The sequence below is a fragment of the Hydra vulgaris genome, chromosome 15 (genome assembly GCF_038396675.1).
Source record: "Hydra vulgaris chromosome 15, alternate assembly HydraT2T_AEP".
Classification (NCBI taxonomy): domain Eukaryota; kingdom Metazoa; phylum Cnidaria; class Hydrozoa; order Anthoathecata; family Hydridae; genus Hydra; species Hydra vulgaris.
Window position 1 is genome coordinate 27,835,796 of NC_088934.1, and position 18,617 is coordinate 27,854,412.

The 18,617-nt window shown below is 25.5% G+C and overlaps 2 protein-coding genes and 1 long non-coding RNA gene across 6 annotated transcripts in view; 1 reads left to right on the forward strand and 2 right to left on the reverse strand.

The window, feature by feature from the left end:
* The window catches only part of LOC100210798 (DENN domain-containing protein 11), a 59,740-nt gene that overhangs the window by 9,961 nt on the left and 31,162 nt on the right, over positions 1-18,617 (forward strand). For both annotated transcript variants that reach the window (XM_065820513.1, XM_065820514.1), the window contains exon 2: positions 16,370-16,469. In XM_065820513.1, the coding sequence (XP_065676585.1) occupies positions 16,370-16,469 (100 nt within the window). The remainder of the gene's footprint in view (positions 1-16,369; positions 16,470-18,617) is intronic.
* LOC136092383 (uncharacterized) lies at positions 4,503-6,826 on the reverse strand. The gene is made up of 3 exons (XR_010644380.1): positions 6,383-6,826; positions 6,090-6,186; positions 4,503-4,691 (listed from the first exon to the last, which is right to left on the reverse strand). It is a non-coding gene; the product is annotated as an uncharacterized LOC136092383 (long non-coding RNA).
* LOC100214377 (hydroxyacyl-coenzyme A dehydrogenase, mitochondrial) lies at positions 12,303-14,012 on the reverse strand. 3 transcript variants are annotated; one of them, XM_065820462.1, is made up of 2 exons: positions 13,884-14,012; positions 12,303-13,351 (listed from the first exon to the last, which is right to left on the reverse strand). In XM_065820462.1, exon 2 carries the CDS (start codon positions 13,313-13,315, stop codon positions 12,332-12,334), a length of 984 nt encoding a protein of 327 aa, XP_065676534.1. In that variant the 5' UTR covers positions 13,316-13,351; positions 13,884-14,012; the 3' UTR covers positions 12,303-12,331. The 3 variants fall into 3 exon arrangements, with proteins under 3 accessions (XP_065676534.1, XP_065676532.1, XP_065676533.1); XM_065820460.1 differs by lacking the exon at positions 13,884-14,012 and adding an exon at positions 13,467-13,620; XM_065820461.1 differs by lacking the exon at positions 13,884-14,012 and adding an exon at positions 13,429-13,560.

An 18,617-nucleotide genomic window follows, 5' to 3' on the forward strand; every position in this document is an offset into this window, starting at 1 on the left:
TTAATGAGGACATCTAATTTATCTTCTGTTTGTATAGTTTTCATGATGTATAGTTTTCATTTTAAAAGTTCTAAACCAGTGTGACCATTCTTTAGAAGCTTATGCAGAATTGAGATTGCTGTCAAATCGTTCCGGTCTTAGATATTTATCCATTAAAATATGAAGAATAAATTGTAGTGTTGTGAATTTAGTCTATAATTAACTCTAAGCCAACATAAAAGGCTTTATTCTTCATATAATAATATGTAAACTAAAATATACAAACAGGTTAGTTTTAGTATACACATAATTAAACTCAACAAGGATAATAATAATTATAAGAATCAGTAAATTACACATTATTTATTACAAAATCAAACCCTCCCCTTTTCCAACGCATAAGTTTTTCCAAACATTAAAAAATAAAAAACGTTTAGTTAATTTGACATTTCATGTACTTTATGGAGTCCCTAGCTTTTGATACTAAGGGAGGATGGATAGGAGTGAGCCACGGGTAAAAATGACTCATCGATGCCATACCAAAAATGGGCCAAAAACAAGACTCCAAAATTTTATTAACTTATAACACACAAAAGTTGTTAAGACTATCCAATTTTTCACCAGAAAAGGTGAAAAATTGAAGCAGATGTTTATGTTAGCGGTGTAATCCACTTTTTTTGATGCAAAAGTTAAAAATAGTACTTATTGAAAGTTCTTTAATGAACACATTTGGAATTTTGACACATCAAACAAATGTCGAAAATCAACTAATAAACAATTTATCATTAATATATCTTATAACTTTTGTTATAAATACAAAATTATTTATAGCAAAGTGTCAGTGGCGGATCCAGTATTTTTTGGTGTTTAAGATTTAACTTCCAGACATGGAGCAAAATCCAAACAATTGTATGTTTATAATTATGTCAAATAATGATGCTTTGCAAAAAATTGCGATGATTGGCTGGGAACAAAAGAGCCCTAAAATTTCATCACTACCCTACCCAAAACGTGAGGGCAACAAGTTTATAAAATATTTTTTGTATTATTCTTAACTAGACTTATATTCATCAATAAGTTTTAAGTTTCATAATATTATCTCTCAGCGTTCAAAAATTATGATCATATAAAGTTTAAGCCCCCCTCAAATTTACAAATTTTATATAGTCATAATTTTTGAACGCTCAGAGATTGTTCAATAATTAAAATTTATCGATGAATATAAATTTAGTTAAGAATAGCAAAAAAAATATTTTATCAACTTGCTGCTCTCACGTTTGAGGCAGGAGGGGGATGAAATTTAGGTCTTTTTTTGTTCCTAGCCTCCAATTATCGCAATTTTTTACAAAGCATCATTATTTGACATAAGTATAAAATACAAATGTTTGGAGTTTGCTAAATGTCTGGAAGTTAGCTATCTCAAACACAAAAAAAAAACTGGATCCGTCACTGCAAAGTGTTTTTATGCATAAAACTACATACTGTACATTTAATATCTTAATCCAGCTTGTTGGCACAGCTTGTTGCACAGCTTTGAGAGGAATGAAAAATTCTTTCTAGTATCAAATACTTTAAATAAATCTTTGAAGATGCTTGAATTGATTGAAGATTTCATTTTTGTACTTTTCAAATAAGTTGTTATAGTATTTTTTTTAAGAATTGATTTCCGTAGGTTTTCAAAAATTTTTTAATTTTAACTGTTTTTAATTTAGATATATAATTTTTAGATATATAATTGTTAAGTTATATAATTATAAAGTGTTAGATATATATTTTTTTTGAAGATTTTTTCTGACTTTGTAATCCATGGTGATTTTATAGTTTTGTTTGTTTTAGAAATATCTAAACTCTAAATTAAAGTTTATGATGTAAATAAAAAACATCATAAACTTATAATAAACTTTTAAAAATGCGTTATACATTACCTTTGCTTCAGATCGTTGTAGTGGTTAGGGTTCTGGCTCCAGAACCAAGAGGTTCTCAGTTTGACGCCGGCTTTAGCCCAATAAGTGGCATTAGTAAGGAAGGAGGCGTAACCTTTCTAGCTATATGCGCTTCCGCGGTGCTCTGTGATAAGACCGTAAAGACTTTTGGAAGCACTTAATAAACACACACACGCACGCACGCACACACACAAGATAAAGTACTTACTCGATTTAATCAAAAGTAATTAAAGACCTCGATGTAAAAACGAGGTAACTCCATTTTTACAAATTGTTTAGGAGAATGAAAAAACAGATTAACTTTGAATGTAGGGAGTAAGTACCATTCAATTAAATCCTTAGTTAAATGTAGGGTGAGCAAACTGGATATCTGATCCAGTTTGTTAAAATCTGAATCATTTTTCTTTGTTTAAGCGTTTCTGAGAGTTTATGGTGTATTTCATTTTTTTCTTGGTAGAAAATAAATCAATTTTGCAAAAGATGCATTTCATAAAAGTATATAAAAACAGTTATTGAAAGAGGTATGATAAAATCTATCTGTAAAGAGGTCTTATATATTTACAAAGAGGTCTTAGATATTTACAACTTAACTTCATAAGTTTATTTGGCGTCAAAAAAATTCCTTTTAATTTCAGCATTTATTTCTTGCCTTTCGCATCCTATTATCCTAATATCCTATTTAAGTGACTAAATGGCTATATTCATAGCCACTTGTGTTTTAAAAACATATTAGCACGAACATTAGTTTTAATATCCGGTGTTTTATAATTATAATAAAAAAATATTTAAATAAAGTAAATAGCTAGATATTTACTTATAATTAATTAGTGTATTTATTTTTAAAGGAAAAATAAAAATACTTATATAGAATTTTGATATTATCAACGATAAAATAAGAAAAATGTAATAAGAAAAATCAAATAAAAAAAGAATTAAATAACTGCTTTAAAGTTATTCTTTGTTATTAATGAACATTTATTTTTGTTATGATTATGAACAAGCGTGCAAAAAGTATAAATTCATTTTACGCCGATATTCCCTTCCAATGCCGAAAGGCGCTGAACCTCGGACCTCTTGGTGAGCCAGAACTATAACCACTGCACATTCTGAATGAACTCTTATTTTTTAAAATAAGCGTAAAGAACCAGATTAGATCCGGATTTCCGTTTTTTAATAATCCTTAAGGGATCGTCCAAAAATTACGCAACGCAAAACTTATTTAAAAAATATAAGTAGGAGATTATTTTGCTCTTTTGCGCGGCGACTTTCGCTGGACTTTAAAGGCTGTTTATATACTTAATTTAATTAATGACACTGCGAGGAAAAAGTTTTAATCCTTTGTCTTTTGTCTATTTAGTTTAATTTCGCGTTACGTAATTTATGGACGATCCCAAATCGGATCTAAATTTATTAAAAAAAACGGTTCGGATATCCAGTCCGCTTTTTCCGGATCAGGTATTCAAATTTTTGGATTTTGATTCGGATTAGATACCAGATTGGATATTATTATATCTGGTAATCCAAAAATTTTTGCTCACCCCTAGTTAAATGGCATGAGAAGTGCTCTAATCTAAGTTATTTTTGCATCAACTGTTAAAGAATCTTCCGTTTAAATCAGAAATATTCCGTTTAAATCTAAAAATCGACCAAATGTTTTACATCGTTTTTGCACCAAGGTCTTCAATTGTTCTTTGAATGTAAAAATAAAGCGCTTGAATGATAGACTTGTTTTTGCTGTGTTATTAGTTTGATATTAATATTTATGAAATATAAAAGTAGGAAAATGATCAGATCATTAAAGATATGGTCGTTATATTGTCTATTAATGAAGCTTACGTTGGAGTTATTAATGAAGTAATAAAGTAAATCTTATATTGAAGTTCTTAATGAAGGTTATTAAAGTAATGCTCTGTTACCAAATGAGTCATAAAACTTTAATTTTATAAATAAAGTTCTTGAATTTATCTTGATGATTTTACTCTTCAAAAGAATTAAAAAAAATAAATAAGAAAAAAGTTTAAATCAATTATGTAATTAAGTAGTTTTATTTTATTGAAACTTTTTTTCATATTACCAGTATTTTTTTTGTTGAAACTTCTCATACTAGTTTTTTCCAAAACGCTTTTTTGCAAAGCCTGGACCGCATGCAAATTTTTGAAATGCATAGATATATTTGTGAAGCGTTTTTCTATATTCTTAAACAATTTTTAACTTAACGCAATTATTATTTTCGTCCCGAGTAATGACCCAGTCGGCAAATTTAGTTGTAAATGCGCATTAGAAACTCGTTAAAATACGTATCGATGTGGTATGTATGTTAGCTATTTTATCGTGTCGAATACGCATTAGAGATACGCATTAGATGCGTATAAAGACAGGTATACAATACGACGCCTACTGAGTATCAAACTCGCATTTGAAACTCTTGTAAACACGTATAAAACACGATAACCAGAGAATATTCAATACAATTTTATTAACTAATATGAATTCATAACATAATGATAATGACTAGCAGTAAGCAACCCGTAATACGGGTTATGAGTTATTAAATCATTAATAACAATAAAAACACATTAATAACTTGATATATTATCTAAAAAATTAAATACAAATTTATCTGTAAATATTTTAACTTTGACTCCCAATCAGCAACATCATTGCTTATAGTTAAAGACGAAGACCGCAATTAACATCAGTTGAGTTCTTATTAAAATCTGTCACAACACAGGTACCAGAAACGGAAAGTCAAGTAAAGCCTGCAAATACCTAAAAAATGAAATTAAAAAAAAAAAAATTTAATTACAAAAGTACTATTTGCATTTTATTGTTAGTAGAATTAGGATAATAATAACAGAAAATATATACTCTGTGTCTACAGAATAATTAAAAAAGATTATAAAAAGGCTTGACAACACAATGTAGTAACACTGGGAAATAACACCATAATTTAATAAAATATTTTATTAACTTAAATACTTGGACTGAAAAGATTTTATTTATTACAATATTTGAACAATCGAGGAACAATTATAGTTAAACAATTTAAACAATTATACCATAAAATAGCAAGCAAATTGTAAAATATTTCTTAGAAATGATCTATTTTTTTCATTTGACTACTATTTTCAAGTTGCCTATAAGCATTTACATTATAACTTCGTTGAGCCTAATACTATCTATTTCAATTTAACTATTATCATTAAACATATTACCAGTAATCTTATATTGCTGCTACTGAATAAATGAACGTAAAAGAATCTTACAAATTGTGATCTTTTCTAATCAAAGACTTTATTTAAACTTAAGATTTATTGAAATCCATATCTTTTTATATGTTTGCATACATTAGTCGTTTATCAAAAATATTAAACAACATTTATTTACATCAATTATTTTTAATTAAAAAAGAATCTAGACTACAATGCACAAAATTATTTTTACCTTAATGCATAAAAATAATAAATGCACAATCTTGTATAAAAAATGAAGCAATGTCAATCAGTATATTTTACTCTAAATTAATTATTTAAATGACGAATGGGGCAAGATGACGACCTACAGTTATCTCTTAAGCAAAACTAAATATAACAGTTGATTTTAGCTGAAAGGGAAGTAGATTAATTTTACTAGATTTATCAATGTTTTCTTTTTAAATATTATTTTTGTGACGAAAGCTAAGTATTAAAAAAGTTTTTCCGAGATTGAGAAAAAAACTTTTTATCCTCGTTTGACTTGATTTATTACATTGCTACATCACCAGCTAAAAGTAAGTTTTAATTTTTGGGACAGACTAAGATACAGGCGTTTTTTGAAACAGTCGTCATCTTGCCCCATGTTCCCATATATATCTATTCACATACCTTTAAAAAGTGGTATTACACTTTACACAATGAAATATGGAAATACATCATTTTTTTCAACTACTTTCAAAAGAAATTTATTTATTTTTTCTAGTCTGTTATTTTTCTAAGAAAGAAGAATATTTATAAAGATACAGAGAAATATAAAATATACTGAAATATAGGCAGATTTATGTTTATAAACTTTTGTGTCAACAAATTACAGTCAGTTTTCCATGTTAAATACATAAAATATATATCTAATATAACATATATCAAATATCAAATAAATCCAATATAAAATAAAGCAAAATAGTAAACTTACTCAAATCAGTATCAGTTATACCGTGTGAAGTAACTAAAAAACACTTTAATTCTTTTCAATTGCTCTAAAAAATAACTTTCAGCTCTTTCCAATTGCACTAAAAAGAAAAAAAAAACTTACTTAGATAAGTTGCCAAGTTCTTAAGAATCTGAAAACAAATAAGTAAAAAAACAAAGAACAAACAAACATTTATTTGTTAAAACTACTATATTTAAACAAATTAAATTTAAAAATGTAACGTCAATCCTCCTTAAAGGCTAAAAAAAATTTTCAGCTCAAATATGCTTGCATACCTTGCTTGTAAAACCATGTGAATAAGAAACACATTTAGAAAAGCCAAGAAACTACTTAAAGATGACATATGCAACATTGAAGTTTGAACGTTCACTGGACTAATTATTAGCAGATGTTTTTAAAAAATTCATAAAAATTTACATATATTCGTTCTTTTATATTGCATAAATCCATCATATGATAAATCTGAAATAAAAAAATGTAATGGATAAGTAAATACAAAGAAAAACATCATATATGAATCACAAATCAATATATCAGATAGAGATAAGATGTCATGATAAGAGAGTAGTAGTTGTTAAATATTGTTATTTCATGTTAGCTTTTAGAAAACAATTCATGTTGGTACGTCATGGTTCTAAAAATTCAAATTAAGATATAAACAAAATGTATATATGGCAAAATGATTTTTCTTGAGTGGCTTTTACTGAACCATTAAAAGCAGTGAGTTTCAATAAAACCACTTATAATTTTTAACAATAGACACCAACATAAAGGTAAGCCAAATGTAACAACATTAGTAACATAAATAACAACTTTATGCAAATCTTGCTCAACACGTTTGCCAAGTCACACACTTTGAAAACATGGTCCATAAATATTATAAGAAGTGTTTATATATGTTATATAAATTTGAATAAATATATTGTGTTTTATAGTTAGTATATATGTTTATATTATGTTGTTTCTATGTCATGGAAACAACATAATATAAACATATATACTAACTACAAAACACAATATATTTATTTAAATTTATATAACATATATAAACACTTCTTATAATATTTATATACACAATAGATACATTTTATACTATTTTAAAAATGAATTTATAAAACAATTATATAACACATATTACCACATACATATATTTATCAAAAACATTTTAATTTTGAACATAATATAAACATATATGCAAACTATAAACATATATAACTTGAATTGCGTGAACAAAAAATTTAAAAATAACATGAAAAAATCTAACAAGATTCTTATATATATATATATATATATATATATATATATATATATATATATATATATATATATATATATATATATATATATATATATATATATATATATATATTAATATATAAAGACATATATCTCGTAATAAAATATCAAATTATAATCATATTTAATTTAAATCAAATACTTATTGAATAAAAAACAAAAAACAGATAAAAGAACTGCAATCCTAATAACAAAATTTAACGCTTAGCAACAATTAAAATGTCAGTGCTGGCTCAAAATTTTAACTTATTTTTCTAAATTTTCTAAAACAGAACAAAAAAAAGTAATAGCATAACAGAAATGTCAATAAAATAGTAATCAACGGAATAAAATAAGCAAGGTATGAAATGATAGGATTTAACGTATATTTGAATTATATTAATTTAGGACTTCATAAAACTAAATTAATAAATTTAAAAGTAGTAATAAATATTTTTATGATAAAGTTTTAGTAACTCTTTTAGTGCAAAAAAGTACTGTAACTGTACTGGAGATAATTTACTAAATTTCTCAAGAAATCTTTTTAATTTAAATTTTATTTTCGCTATATCAGTTTAAGCATGCGCTTTAAAAGCGAAGAATCTCGTTTTTCCCTTGTTAATATTTGATCAAAATCGGGTTCAATATCATTCCGATTTTGATCAAATATTAAATAATAGGTATTTTTGATAAATAAGTGGTATTGAACTCGAATTCGAAACTTAAAACTAAATGCGTATTTTTCTGGTATCAATGGCGGTATGTTATACGTGATCAATACTCCTAGTATTTACAATACTAGATATGCCGACTGGGGAAATAAGGTTTTTTAATAATTTTTTTTTGTTTGCTTACTTTGCGATTTTAAGTAATTAAGATTTTGATCTAGCTCTTCTGAAGGGAAATAAAATTTTTTTATTTTTTACTTAAGCGCCCGGTGGTATACTTATGCTATAATAGCTATAATATCTTAACCAATATTTTCTTATTTAAAATCCACGACCTGTCATGATTTTATTCACTTTCAATCAAGTTTAAAAGTAACTGTTACTAGTAATGAATTTGTCACTAACTCTTCTTTGTTTGAACAAGTCGATCTTGAACAACCAAATTGGTCACCAAGATCTTTATTTATTAAGTTGCATTGGTGTCAAAAAACATTTATTTTATTACTCTATGGTTTTGGGCAAACGAAATGTTAAAACTGTTCATGATAGAAAGATGTATAAAAGTTTTTTTATCATTAGTAATTTTTTTCCAAGTGAATGCGGAACTTTTCATTTTTTTAGTCTCTGGTATTATGTCTTACATTTATTTTAGAATGTTGATATTTTTCACTGTGGATTCAATTAAATTTTTTTTATCTATGCATTTTTCCAATTAAATTTTATTAGATGTTTCAGCATATGAGTGTACTAATAAATGTAGTAGTTGTGGTTCAGAAGGTGAGAGAAACTGTTGTTGACGTAGAAGGTTCATCGATTTCGAAATCAAAAGTGTAAAGTAAGTGTGTGTGTTGTTCAGTTGGTAGTAAGATTATATTTTTCTTTATGATGATGCTTAAGATGATGCTTTCTTTTCATTTTTCTGTATAAAAAGGTTGTCTCTTAGGTTTCTTTAACTTAAACACCAAAAACGTGCACTCACGATTAGTATTATCTTGCTTTTTATCTGACAAACCTTTCCCCGCTAAATTGGAACCTATTCTTATCGAATAAATTCATTACGGCACTGCTGAGTTAAAAGGTGTATAAACTTTTGAGGCACATGTGTTTTTTGTTAATATGCGTTTCAATTTACTTTTATTGAAAGTGTTTTTATTAAATGCTTTTTGATATATTGGCTACTACCACGTTGTTAATATAAATGATGTCCCTGGTGTAAATCAGTAACGTAGGCAGGATTATTTGATGTTTTAGATATGACACCTTCAGTCATTTTGAAAACTGCAAGCTTAAGTATGTTGATACTTATGTCAAGTTTTGCATTTTTGATTGGAGCCTAGGAATAAAAATACTTAAAAAAGTTCACTTGCCATATCCCACACGTAAGTACAATGGTTTTTTTTTAGTGAAAATTTTAGCATATTATTCTAAATTTGAGTTCATTGACAGGTTTTAAGTTTTATATAATGTTCTTTAAACGTTCAAAAGTTATGAACATGCAAAATATTTCGCCCTCCTAAAAATGAGGTTGTAACAACGGAACCACGTATGAAACTTTTTTTATTATTACGATTTAATACAATTGGAATCTGATTTTAGTTGTGTTTTTATTTTTAGTTTTTTTACTTAAATTTTTGTTCAATTGTTAATTATCTTGTGAAGGTGACCCGAAGTATGCAATGGCCCGATTAATAAGAGTTTTAGAAATGCGACCTGAAATATGCCACTGCCCGTTCAATTCTCAATAGTATACTCTTTTTTTCTTTTTAATATAAAAATTTTTATTATACTGAATATAAATTATTCTATTATAAACGAAACCAGAACTAAATTAAAATTATCGTGATCTGGATCGACAGTTCTTTCTTTATATCCTTGTGTAAATGCTTTTTGCCTATTATGGCAGTCTAACTGCGTTTGCAAGTTCATATTACTATATATTGTTTTGACTATTGAAAACAGAATGATGGTCTATTAAAGAAAGTAAATCATTAAAATAAAATTTATTTAACTGATTTATTATCTTTACCAGACCATCATTGTATTTTGATTTGACATTTAATGTCAAATCTAAAAAAAAATATCAAAAATAAACAATATATATACTACTCCACCAAAAACATATAAAGGTATTTTATGACATTAAATTTATGAGACTTTAATTTTGTGCCAACAATTTTATTAACGTTCATTAAATCATACTGAAAATAAACGTAAAAAAAAAGGACATTGTTATTGTTATCGTCAATGTTGTGTAATTAAAGAGCTTTTTTTGTTTTCACAGTAGTGATAAAGCATATGACATCAATAAAAGATTTGTTTATACAATGCAATCAAGTTTTAAAATCAATAAATAAAAACTAGTCATTATTTTTCTGCAAGTAACTATTGCTGTATATTTAAACAAGACAGCAAATAAAAAACAAATAAAATAAAAATCACCTTTATTGAAATGTGATATTTATGAAATTGGCGCATTTTTTTTAAATCTTGCTAATAGAATATTACCAATTAATTGCTATAGTAATCTATTTATAATGGTAATTTTTTAAAAATATTACCGCCAAAAAAATCTCTTGACCATTTTTTAAGTAATGATTTATAATTCATGGATTAAATAACGATTTAAGATTTTAGTCCAGATCTAATAAACGGGGGAGGGGGTCTTAATAAAAGGGTGGGTGGGAATTTTTTACAGAACGCATATAAACAATTTAATTCTAATGTAACTTGTGGTCAAATGCGCATTTTTTAACAGCTGTTCTAATACAATTTAATATGCTTACATACGTTTTATACTATGGTGAGAAATGAACGAAAACCTAAATATTGACTAATCGAAATTTACGGAATTTTTTTAAGTTCGATTTTAAAGCCTAACTAGACTGAAAGATTTTATTCTTATCAGTGACTGATATATGTATATTTTTTCTGATTTTTTTTTTTTCAGTTTTGAAATGTTTTTTTTTGTTTATAAGTAAAAGTTAATAAACAGGGAAGGGGGTCTTAATAAGCATGGGGTGGTAGGAAAAATGTCCGAAAATGAATAAACGTCTCCTCCCGTGTATTAAGCACCAATCTCCACGAAAAACGTAACTTTTAGGTACATTTCGGTAATAAGTTCATCCTGTTTTTGCCAGACTCAAAATTTTTAGCTTGTTTGTTTTTTCAGACTGTAGAATAAAATACGTTTGCGTTACGTTTTTTGTGAAATTGCCAATATAAAAAAAAACAATTTTTGAATTTTAAATATTTTTTTTAGAAAAGTAATAACACTTTTACAATATCACTTAAGGATTCACAGCCGTCCCGAAAAGATTTTAAAGTTAAAAAAAAAAAAGGAGGGGGGGGGATGAGTCGAGATCTGTTTTTTGCCGGCTAAAGCTTAAAAAAATCGGACAGTTACCGACTTGCCATCTAAAGACGACTCATGAATTCAAACTTAACGACAAATTTTGAATAAATTTCCCTTGGGGGTTATACACCCTTTGAACGGCCCTATATGGATTTGAGTAAGTAAGAAGAAAGGATTTGTGCTTAAGAAGTTGTGGGCGAAGAAACGTGTAAAAAACTGCTAAGTGGCATAGGGACTTCAATAGCAATAAAAAATAGAAAATAGGTTCACTATTAAAATCATTTGAATCTTTCTGCATAGAACATTCTTGCTTTAGCGATAGTTTTATCTCTAATTTGCGAACATTTTTTATTTATTTGTATTTGAAAAAATTTAAAAACGTTAATGTTGCCTAAACGGGACTATTCTACAGTCCATTAATACATGATATGCATGTATTGGATAGACTATTGGATAGTCCCATTCATGAGCCAGTTAGGCAGCAATTATTTTAAAATTATTTTAATTACTGAAACAATAAAAAAAGAAAAACATTTAAGATTATAAAATAATATTTAAGCCATAGAAATCTCAGCACAAATTCAAAAAAACTAACAAAGCAAGTTTTTAGGTATGTGAATATATATATATATATATATATATATATATATATATATATATATATATATATATATATATACACACACTACGTGTTTAAACGTTTGTGTGAGTGCATGTGTATGCATGTATGTATATATATATATATATATATATATATATATATATATATATATATATATATATATATATATATATATATATATATATATATATATATATATATATATATATATTATATATATATATATGTATGTATGTATGTATATTACGAATATTATTTTTGTTAAGGAAAAGTATTAGTAAGACATGCGTTATAAAATAAAAGTAACTCAATACATTTTATGTTTATACTCATAAAACCCGTGTAATGTTTTTTTCCCTAATTTCTTCTCTTCAACCAGTTTATTTAATGTTAAACTTGGAAAAAATATCGGATTATTCGGCTCTTTAAAATGCCACCCATCTATAATCATTTTTACATTATCAAGTCCAATTCGATCAATAACTTCGAAGGGTCCCAATGGAAAACCAGCACCAAGTTTCATGGCTGTATCAATATCCACTACAGATGCATGCCCACGATCATACAACCTCAGTGCTTCAAGAAGATATGGAAACAATAGTCTATTTACAATGAAACCTGATATGTCATTGCATGTTACTACTTTTTTGCCTAAATCTTCTGCAAAATTAGTCAATCTTTTAACAGTTTGCTCTGATGTTTTCGATGAGCGTCCAACTTCAACAAGTTTCATTTTCCAAACAGGATTGAAAAAGTGCAAGCCACCAAAATTTTCAGGATAATTTAAATGATCAGAGAGTTCACTTAGAGTTAAAGAAGAAGTATTGGAAGCAATAATGCTGTTTTTCGGTAATACTGTTTCAATTTTATGAATAATATCCTTTTTAATATTTAAATTTTCAATGATGCTCTCAATTACCAGATCAGCATCTGAACATCCATTTTCAATATGACTGTTTGTATGGATATTTTTTAAAACATTATCTATATATTTCTTTGCTCCTTTTGGTTCATTGGGAAATCTTTTTTGAGTCGAAAGACTTAATGTTTTTACTATTTGTACCATGCATTTTTGTGTGGATTCATCTGAATCTACTATTGTCACTTTAAATCCACTTTGAGCAGCAATATCAGCTATCCCAGCACCCATTGTTCCACCTCCTACTATTGTTACTTTATCTATTTCCTTTTCAAATACAGGCTCTACGGTTGAAAGATAACACGAAAAGACTTTAATACGTGTTGAGGTTGCTGACAAAAACTTTTTACCAAAGTAATTACTCGCCCACATATTTATTTAACTTTAAAGCTACTTGTGATGTGATTTCTATATATAAATAATAAAAAAAATAGGTTAGAAAACAACTTCAAGTATAGAATAAATAATTTACAACATTAGCATACATCTATGTAATTAAATGCTAAATATTTCATTGCATTACATAACATGGCATAACATTGTATCTTTATTGCATGTTCCATAATTAATCCAGTGTGTTAACGTGATGAGATCTTCGTCCCGGAGACTTTTTACAAAAATAATATTTGTTTTCACTGAGAGTTCCGAAAATAACAACAATCCGAAATTGTGCCGTCGTTAAACAGCGCTTTTTTATTTACAAAAAGTGTAAAAAGTTTATCATTTAAAATAAATAAACTGTTTGTATAAATAGTTATAAATTATTAAAATTTGAATTTATTGGTTTTGTAGAATTAGTTAAAGTATTAAAATTATTACTTTTAAAAACTCGTTTTTTTAAATTTTTAATAAAATTTTATTTGACATTAAACAATCAAAAACTAAATTAAACAAAAATGCATTAAAAAAAGTTTTCATAAATATGTACCCTCATACACACCTCGTCCGCTGCCTTAATTGTGTATAACGGGGGCTCATTGCTGTAAAGTGCTGTATACTTATTATCGTTGATTCCGTGAAGAAATATGAAACTTTAGACTTTTTTTATTTTTAATTATTATTTATTTTTTTAAATAGCAGTCGAGTTTTTAAAAATAAATTAAAAACTGTGACCAATATCTTAGGTGTAGATAATCACCTCCTAAAAAATTCCATCAAAGAGAGCAAAAACGTCGTAAGAATATTTTCAACGTACGTAGTAATTTACGTTAATTTACATAAATTTACGTTAACTCCTCCGCTGCCTTTAATGTTAATTACGGGGGCTCACTGATTTAAAGTGCTGTTGAAACTAAACCGATTTTATATCCTTACAAAATATGAAGCTTTATACTTTTTTTATATATAGTAATTTTTTATTTTTTAAAATAGCATTCGAGTATTTAAATTTAAAAAAATTGCGATCAATATTTGAAGCGTAGACATTCACCTCCTTAAAAATCCCATTAAAAAGAGCAATAATATCGCAAGAATATTTTCAACGTATGTAACAAATTTGCGTTTATAACGTTCCATTATTGTTTTAAAACATTAGTTGTCTTTATATTAAATTATCTTTACAATGTGTTATTAATAAATCTTATTAAAAAAACTGTTACTTATATTTACAATTAATACAATGATGTGATAAGCTTTTCTAAAAGTTATAAAGTGCTAAATTAAAATTTTACATCATAAAGTACTAAATTAAAAGGACTGATATTTTTAATGAATATTTTTAAAATTTCATTTTAAATTATTTTAATAGTACTAAATTAAAATTTTGCATCATAAAGTACTAAATTACTAAATTAAAAGGACTGATATTTTTAATGAATATTTTTAAAATTTCATTTTAAATTATTTTAATAGCAAGAAAAATTTATTAATAAAAAAAATTTAATATCTTTGCAAATAAATAATATGAGATAAATGTTCCTAAAAAAAGTGACAAAATCAATTTTAAACTATGGTACTTTTATTAATAATGGTAATTATTGTAATATTGATATATTATAAATATTGTTCATAACTAAAATAAATTTATTTATAAAGTATGTATTACATTCAATAAAACAAAATAATACATATATAAGTTATAGTTATTAATTTAGTTATGTTTTGATAAAATAGCAATATAAAATATAGTAATATTTATAATTATTAGTAGCGATTTATTATAAATATTACTAAAATATAATTGTTACTTTATAAACAATCATTTTCGGAAAAAAATATTTGGTATAATAAAATTTAAAATACTATTTTTGAGTTTTTAAAGCTAGGATTTTTAACACTTGAACTTTTATTTAAGAAATATATATGTATTTTTTGAATGTAGGCTTCTGCTTACTTATTTTATAAAAACTTAAGTCCTTTCCGATTGTTTGAAATTTTTAATTTTTTGATAAATTTTTCTCTAAAATTTTATTCAATGATTTTAGGAATGATTTGAACTTTTAATTATAATATTTTTTTATCATTTTCTGTAAATATCAAATTTGTATGAAAATTTTTTGATGTAATTTTTTTGTGAAAATTTCAGGCAAAAAAAAAGTAATAACGTAAAACTACAAATTTTAAATTCTTATTACCTAGACAAGGTCTATGAGAGGAGGGGAACAAGGGTTGTACTTTCCCCAGGCCCACGCAATTAGAAGAGCCAAGAATTTTTTTTTTTTTTTTTTTCAATAGTGTGTTTATTATTTATTTCGTAAAAACTTGATTTAAGTTTTATGTTTAGTAAATTAAACTTTTTAATTATAATTATTTTTATGTATTGTTGTTTTTCTTGAGGGCTTTATTATCAATTGAATTTATAAGTTATTATTATAATTTTAATGATTTAAGTTTGGAGTGGTGATTTCCTTTTGAAGGGCAGATCAAAAATAAAGCTGGAAAAATAGTTTGTTCTCTTATTGTTTTCTTTTTTAAATTCAAATATTTTTCTGTAAAAATTGAAAAACTAGTTTAAAAAGTATACTTTATTGAAGCATATTTTAAACAAGAAAGCTTATGATTAACAATCAATTATAATTGTTCTTTAAATTTGGATTTGTTAACAATCAAAAGCAATTCACAAAAAAAAGCCTAAAAATCATAATATCTCACATTACCCCCTGACTAAAATTTTCTTTCAATGGCCTTGCCATTCTAAAAAGTTTTTTGTCAAAGTTATAGCGGGTATAAAATCCTTATGCAGTTTTCTTTAAATTTCATGTTATATTTAATGTATAAATTTTATGTTATATTTAAAGTATAAATTTTATGTTATATTTTCTGGCTTTTTATTTCATTTTAATATTTTGTTTAAATTTTAAAAAAAAATTATAAAATTTGAATGTAATAAGAATAATATAATTAATATAAATTTGAAATATTTTTTGAATTTACAATTATTGCGATTTTATACAATTATTAATCATCTGTATAAAATGTACTTGATAGGTAATTGCATAGAATGGTGTATACCAAATGACATTGACTTAACCGGTGTTGAATTTAAAGCAATAGTAAGTGGATCTCACACTGTTACAGAAGATTTTGTGTAAGTATTAAATGTTTTAGGAGAAAATATATATTTTTTGAATAAATACAACTGTATATTTTTATAATTTTATATATATATATATATATATATATATATATATATATATATATATATATATATATATATATATATATATATATATATATATAAATTAAGCAATGAATAATGCAACTCTAAGAGTTGTTTTAAAATATATTATTTGAATTACCTATTGCAAGTAAAATTCTTAACAAGTAAACATTCTGCCAAATTTTATTCAAATTATCAGAAAGTAAGAGGAATTCCACAAAAGGTAAAATTTATAAAAAGAATATACCATAAAAATAAGATATATATTTTTAACTAAGAAAAATTGTACATTGTGACTAAATTTAATCACAAAAACTGCAAATAAGTATAGATTTTAAATGACAATTTAAAATCCACATATATTTGCAATAATATCAACAATAGTTAGCTGTTTTTTGATTTTTTTTGAAATTAAAAATTAAATAATTGTAGCATAATTTTTAGCATTGGTAAGCAGAAATATGCGAAAAAAAGTGAAGCATGCATATCAATATAACTTTTTTTGCATATCAATATAACTATAAACTCTAATCTTGACAAAAAGTCATCACTTTTAGAATGCTTTGAAAAGGCAGCTGATTCTAACTCCTAGCTCAATTAGTAATTGCTTGCAACCTTGTTAGGCGTGAATTTGTTCAAAAAAGAAAAAAACAACAACAATGTGATTGATTAAAAAAAATCCTGAAAATGATTAAAATGATTTATATTCATGAGTTTGTATATTGTTAGTTTATTTATTTTTTCAGGTGTATTTTTCAGGTTAGTCCTAATTAAAATATTGATGGGTATGTCTTTTATTAAACGCAGGAAAGAAAAAAAAGCCAACTGTGCTATGAAGACAGTTGTATGTCCTCAAAAGGTGATGGGGCTGGTAAAAATATTTCCAAAGATATTTACCAAGCTATTCTCTGTACTTAAACTCAAAATAGATTGTCTGGGAACTTTTGTCGGGAATTAAAAATAAATGTAAAGAATTGCATTAATAATAAAAAATAGTAAAAAAAAATAATTAAAAAAAAATAATAATAAAAGTTCATTTAATTAGGAGCACAATTGATGTAAACATTCAGTATAAGAATATGCAAAATAGCTTGCAATGGTTAGACATTTCCATTTCTGTGTGTGATTTTTTTCTTCTTTTTTTTAACAATTAGAAGCTGGGACTTAAAACAATATGCATACTATTATGATTTTCTTAAATAAAAATAAAAAACTTCTTTCATATTTTAGGTTACCTGAATATTTAAATATATATATTTTAATTATTATATTTTTTGTGTGCTAATGCCACAATAGTTTGAAAAATATACAATATTTTGCAAAACATTATACTCTAGCAAGAAATATTTGATGACTGCTATTTCTTATCAAAAATATATATAAAATATGAGTTGTAAAGATATTTTACTTGAAATACTCACAAGCAATTTATTTTCATAAAAATAACTAAAATAAGTTGACAAATTCGCAACTTCCACGTGTGATCATTCATGAACTGCATTTAAATGATTGCTGTGACTCTGTGATACATAGTGCAATCTCATAACTTTCTGGAAATCTTTACTAATATCTATAGAACTATTAGAAAAAAGTATACTACTAAACTTTACATCTTCCGAGGAATTAAAGTTAATTTATCTAGTAACTAAATTTTGAATTTTTCTTTTCCGTGCGTGATTCTGCTTCAAACTTATTCTTTGATAACATTACAAGTGAATGCCATTTTTTGTCTACAAAATATTTATGTATATTAGAACTAAATGAAAATAAATTGGAGATCTCCAGTTTTATTTTTATGCAAAAGATAGACAAAACATATATGATAATTTAAAGAGAGGATTGTTTTTGCAAAATGAAGCTATGATAAATAATAGTTATCAAATATTTGCAGGGGAAAAATTTATTAAGACCTGAGACAACCTGTATGTCACTTTTACTTGCCTTCATTTTACATCATACAGCCATATTATTTAGGAATTAGTTCAAAATCTGCTAGCTATAGTACTTAAATTCTCAGAAGATAAGGCTTTGTAAAAATAAAAATAGATCAACATTCTTTTAATTGCAAAAGCATGA

Coding starts and splice junctions, on each gene's coding strand:
- LOC100214377 (XM_065820462.1), bottom strand. CDS start 13,315: ATGTGGGCGAGTAATTACTTTGGTAAAAAGTTTTTGTCAGCAACCTCA.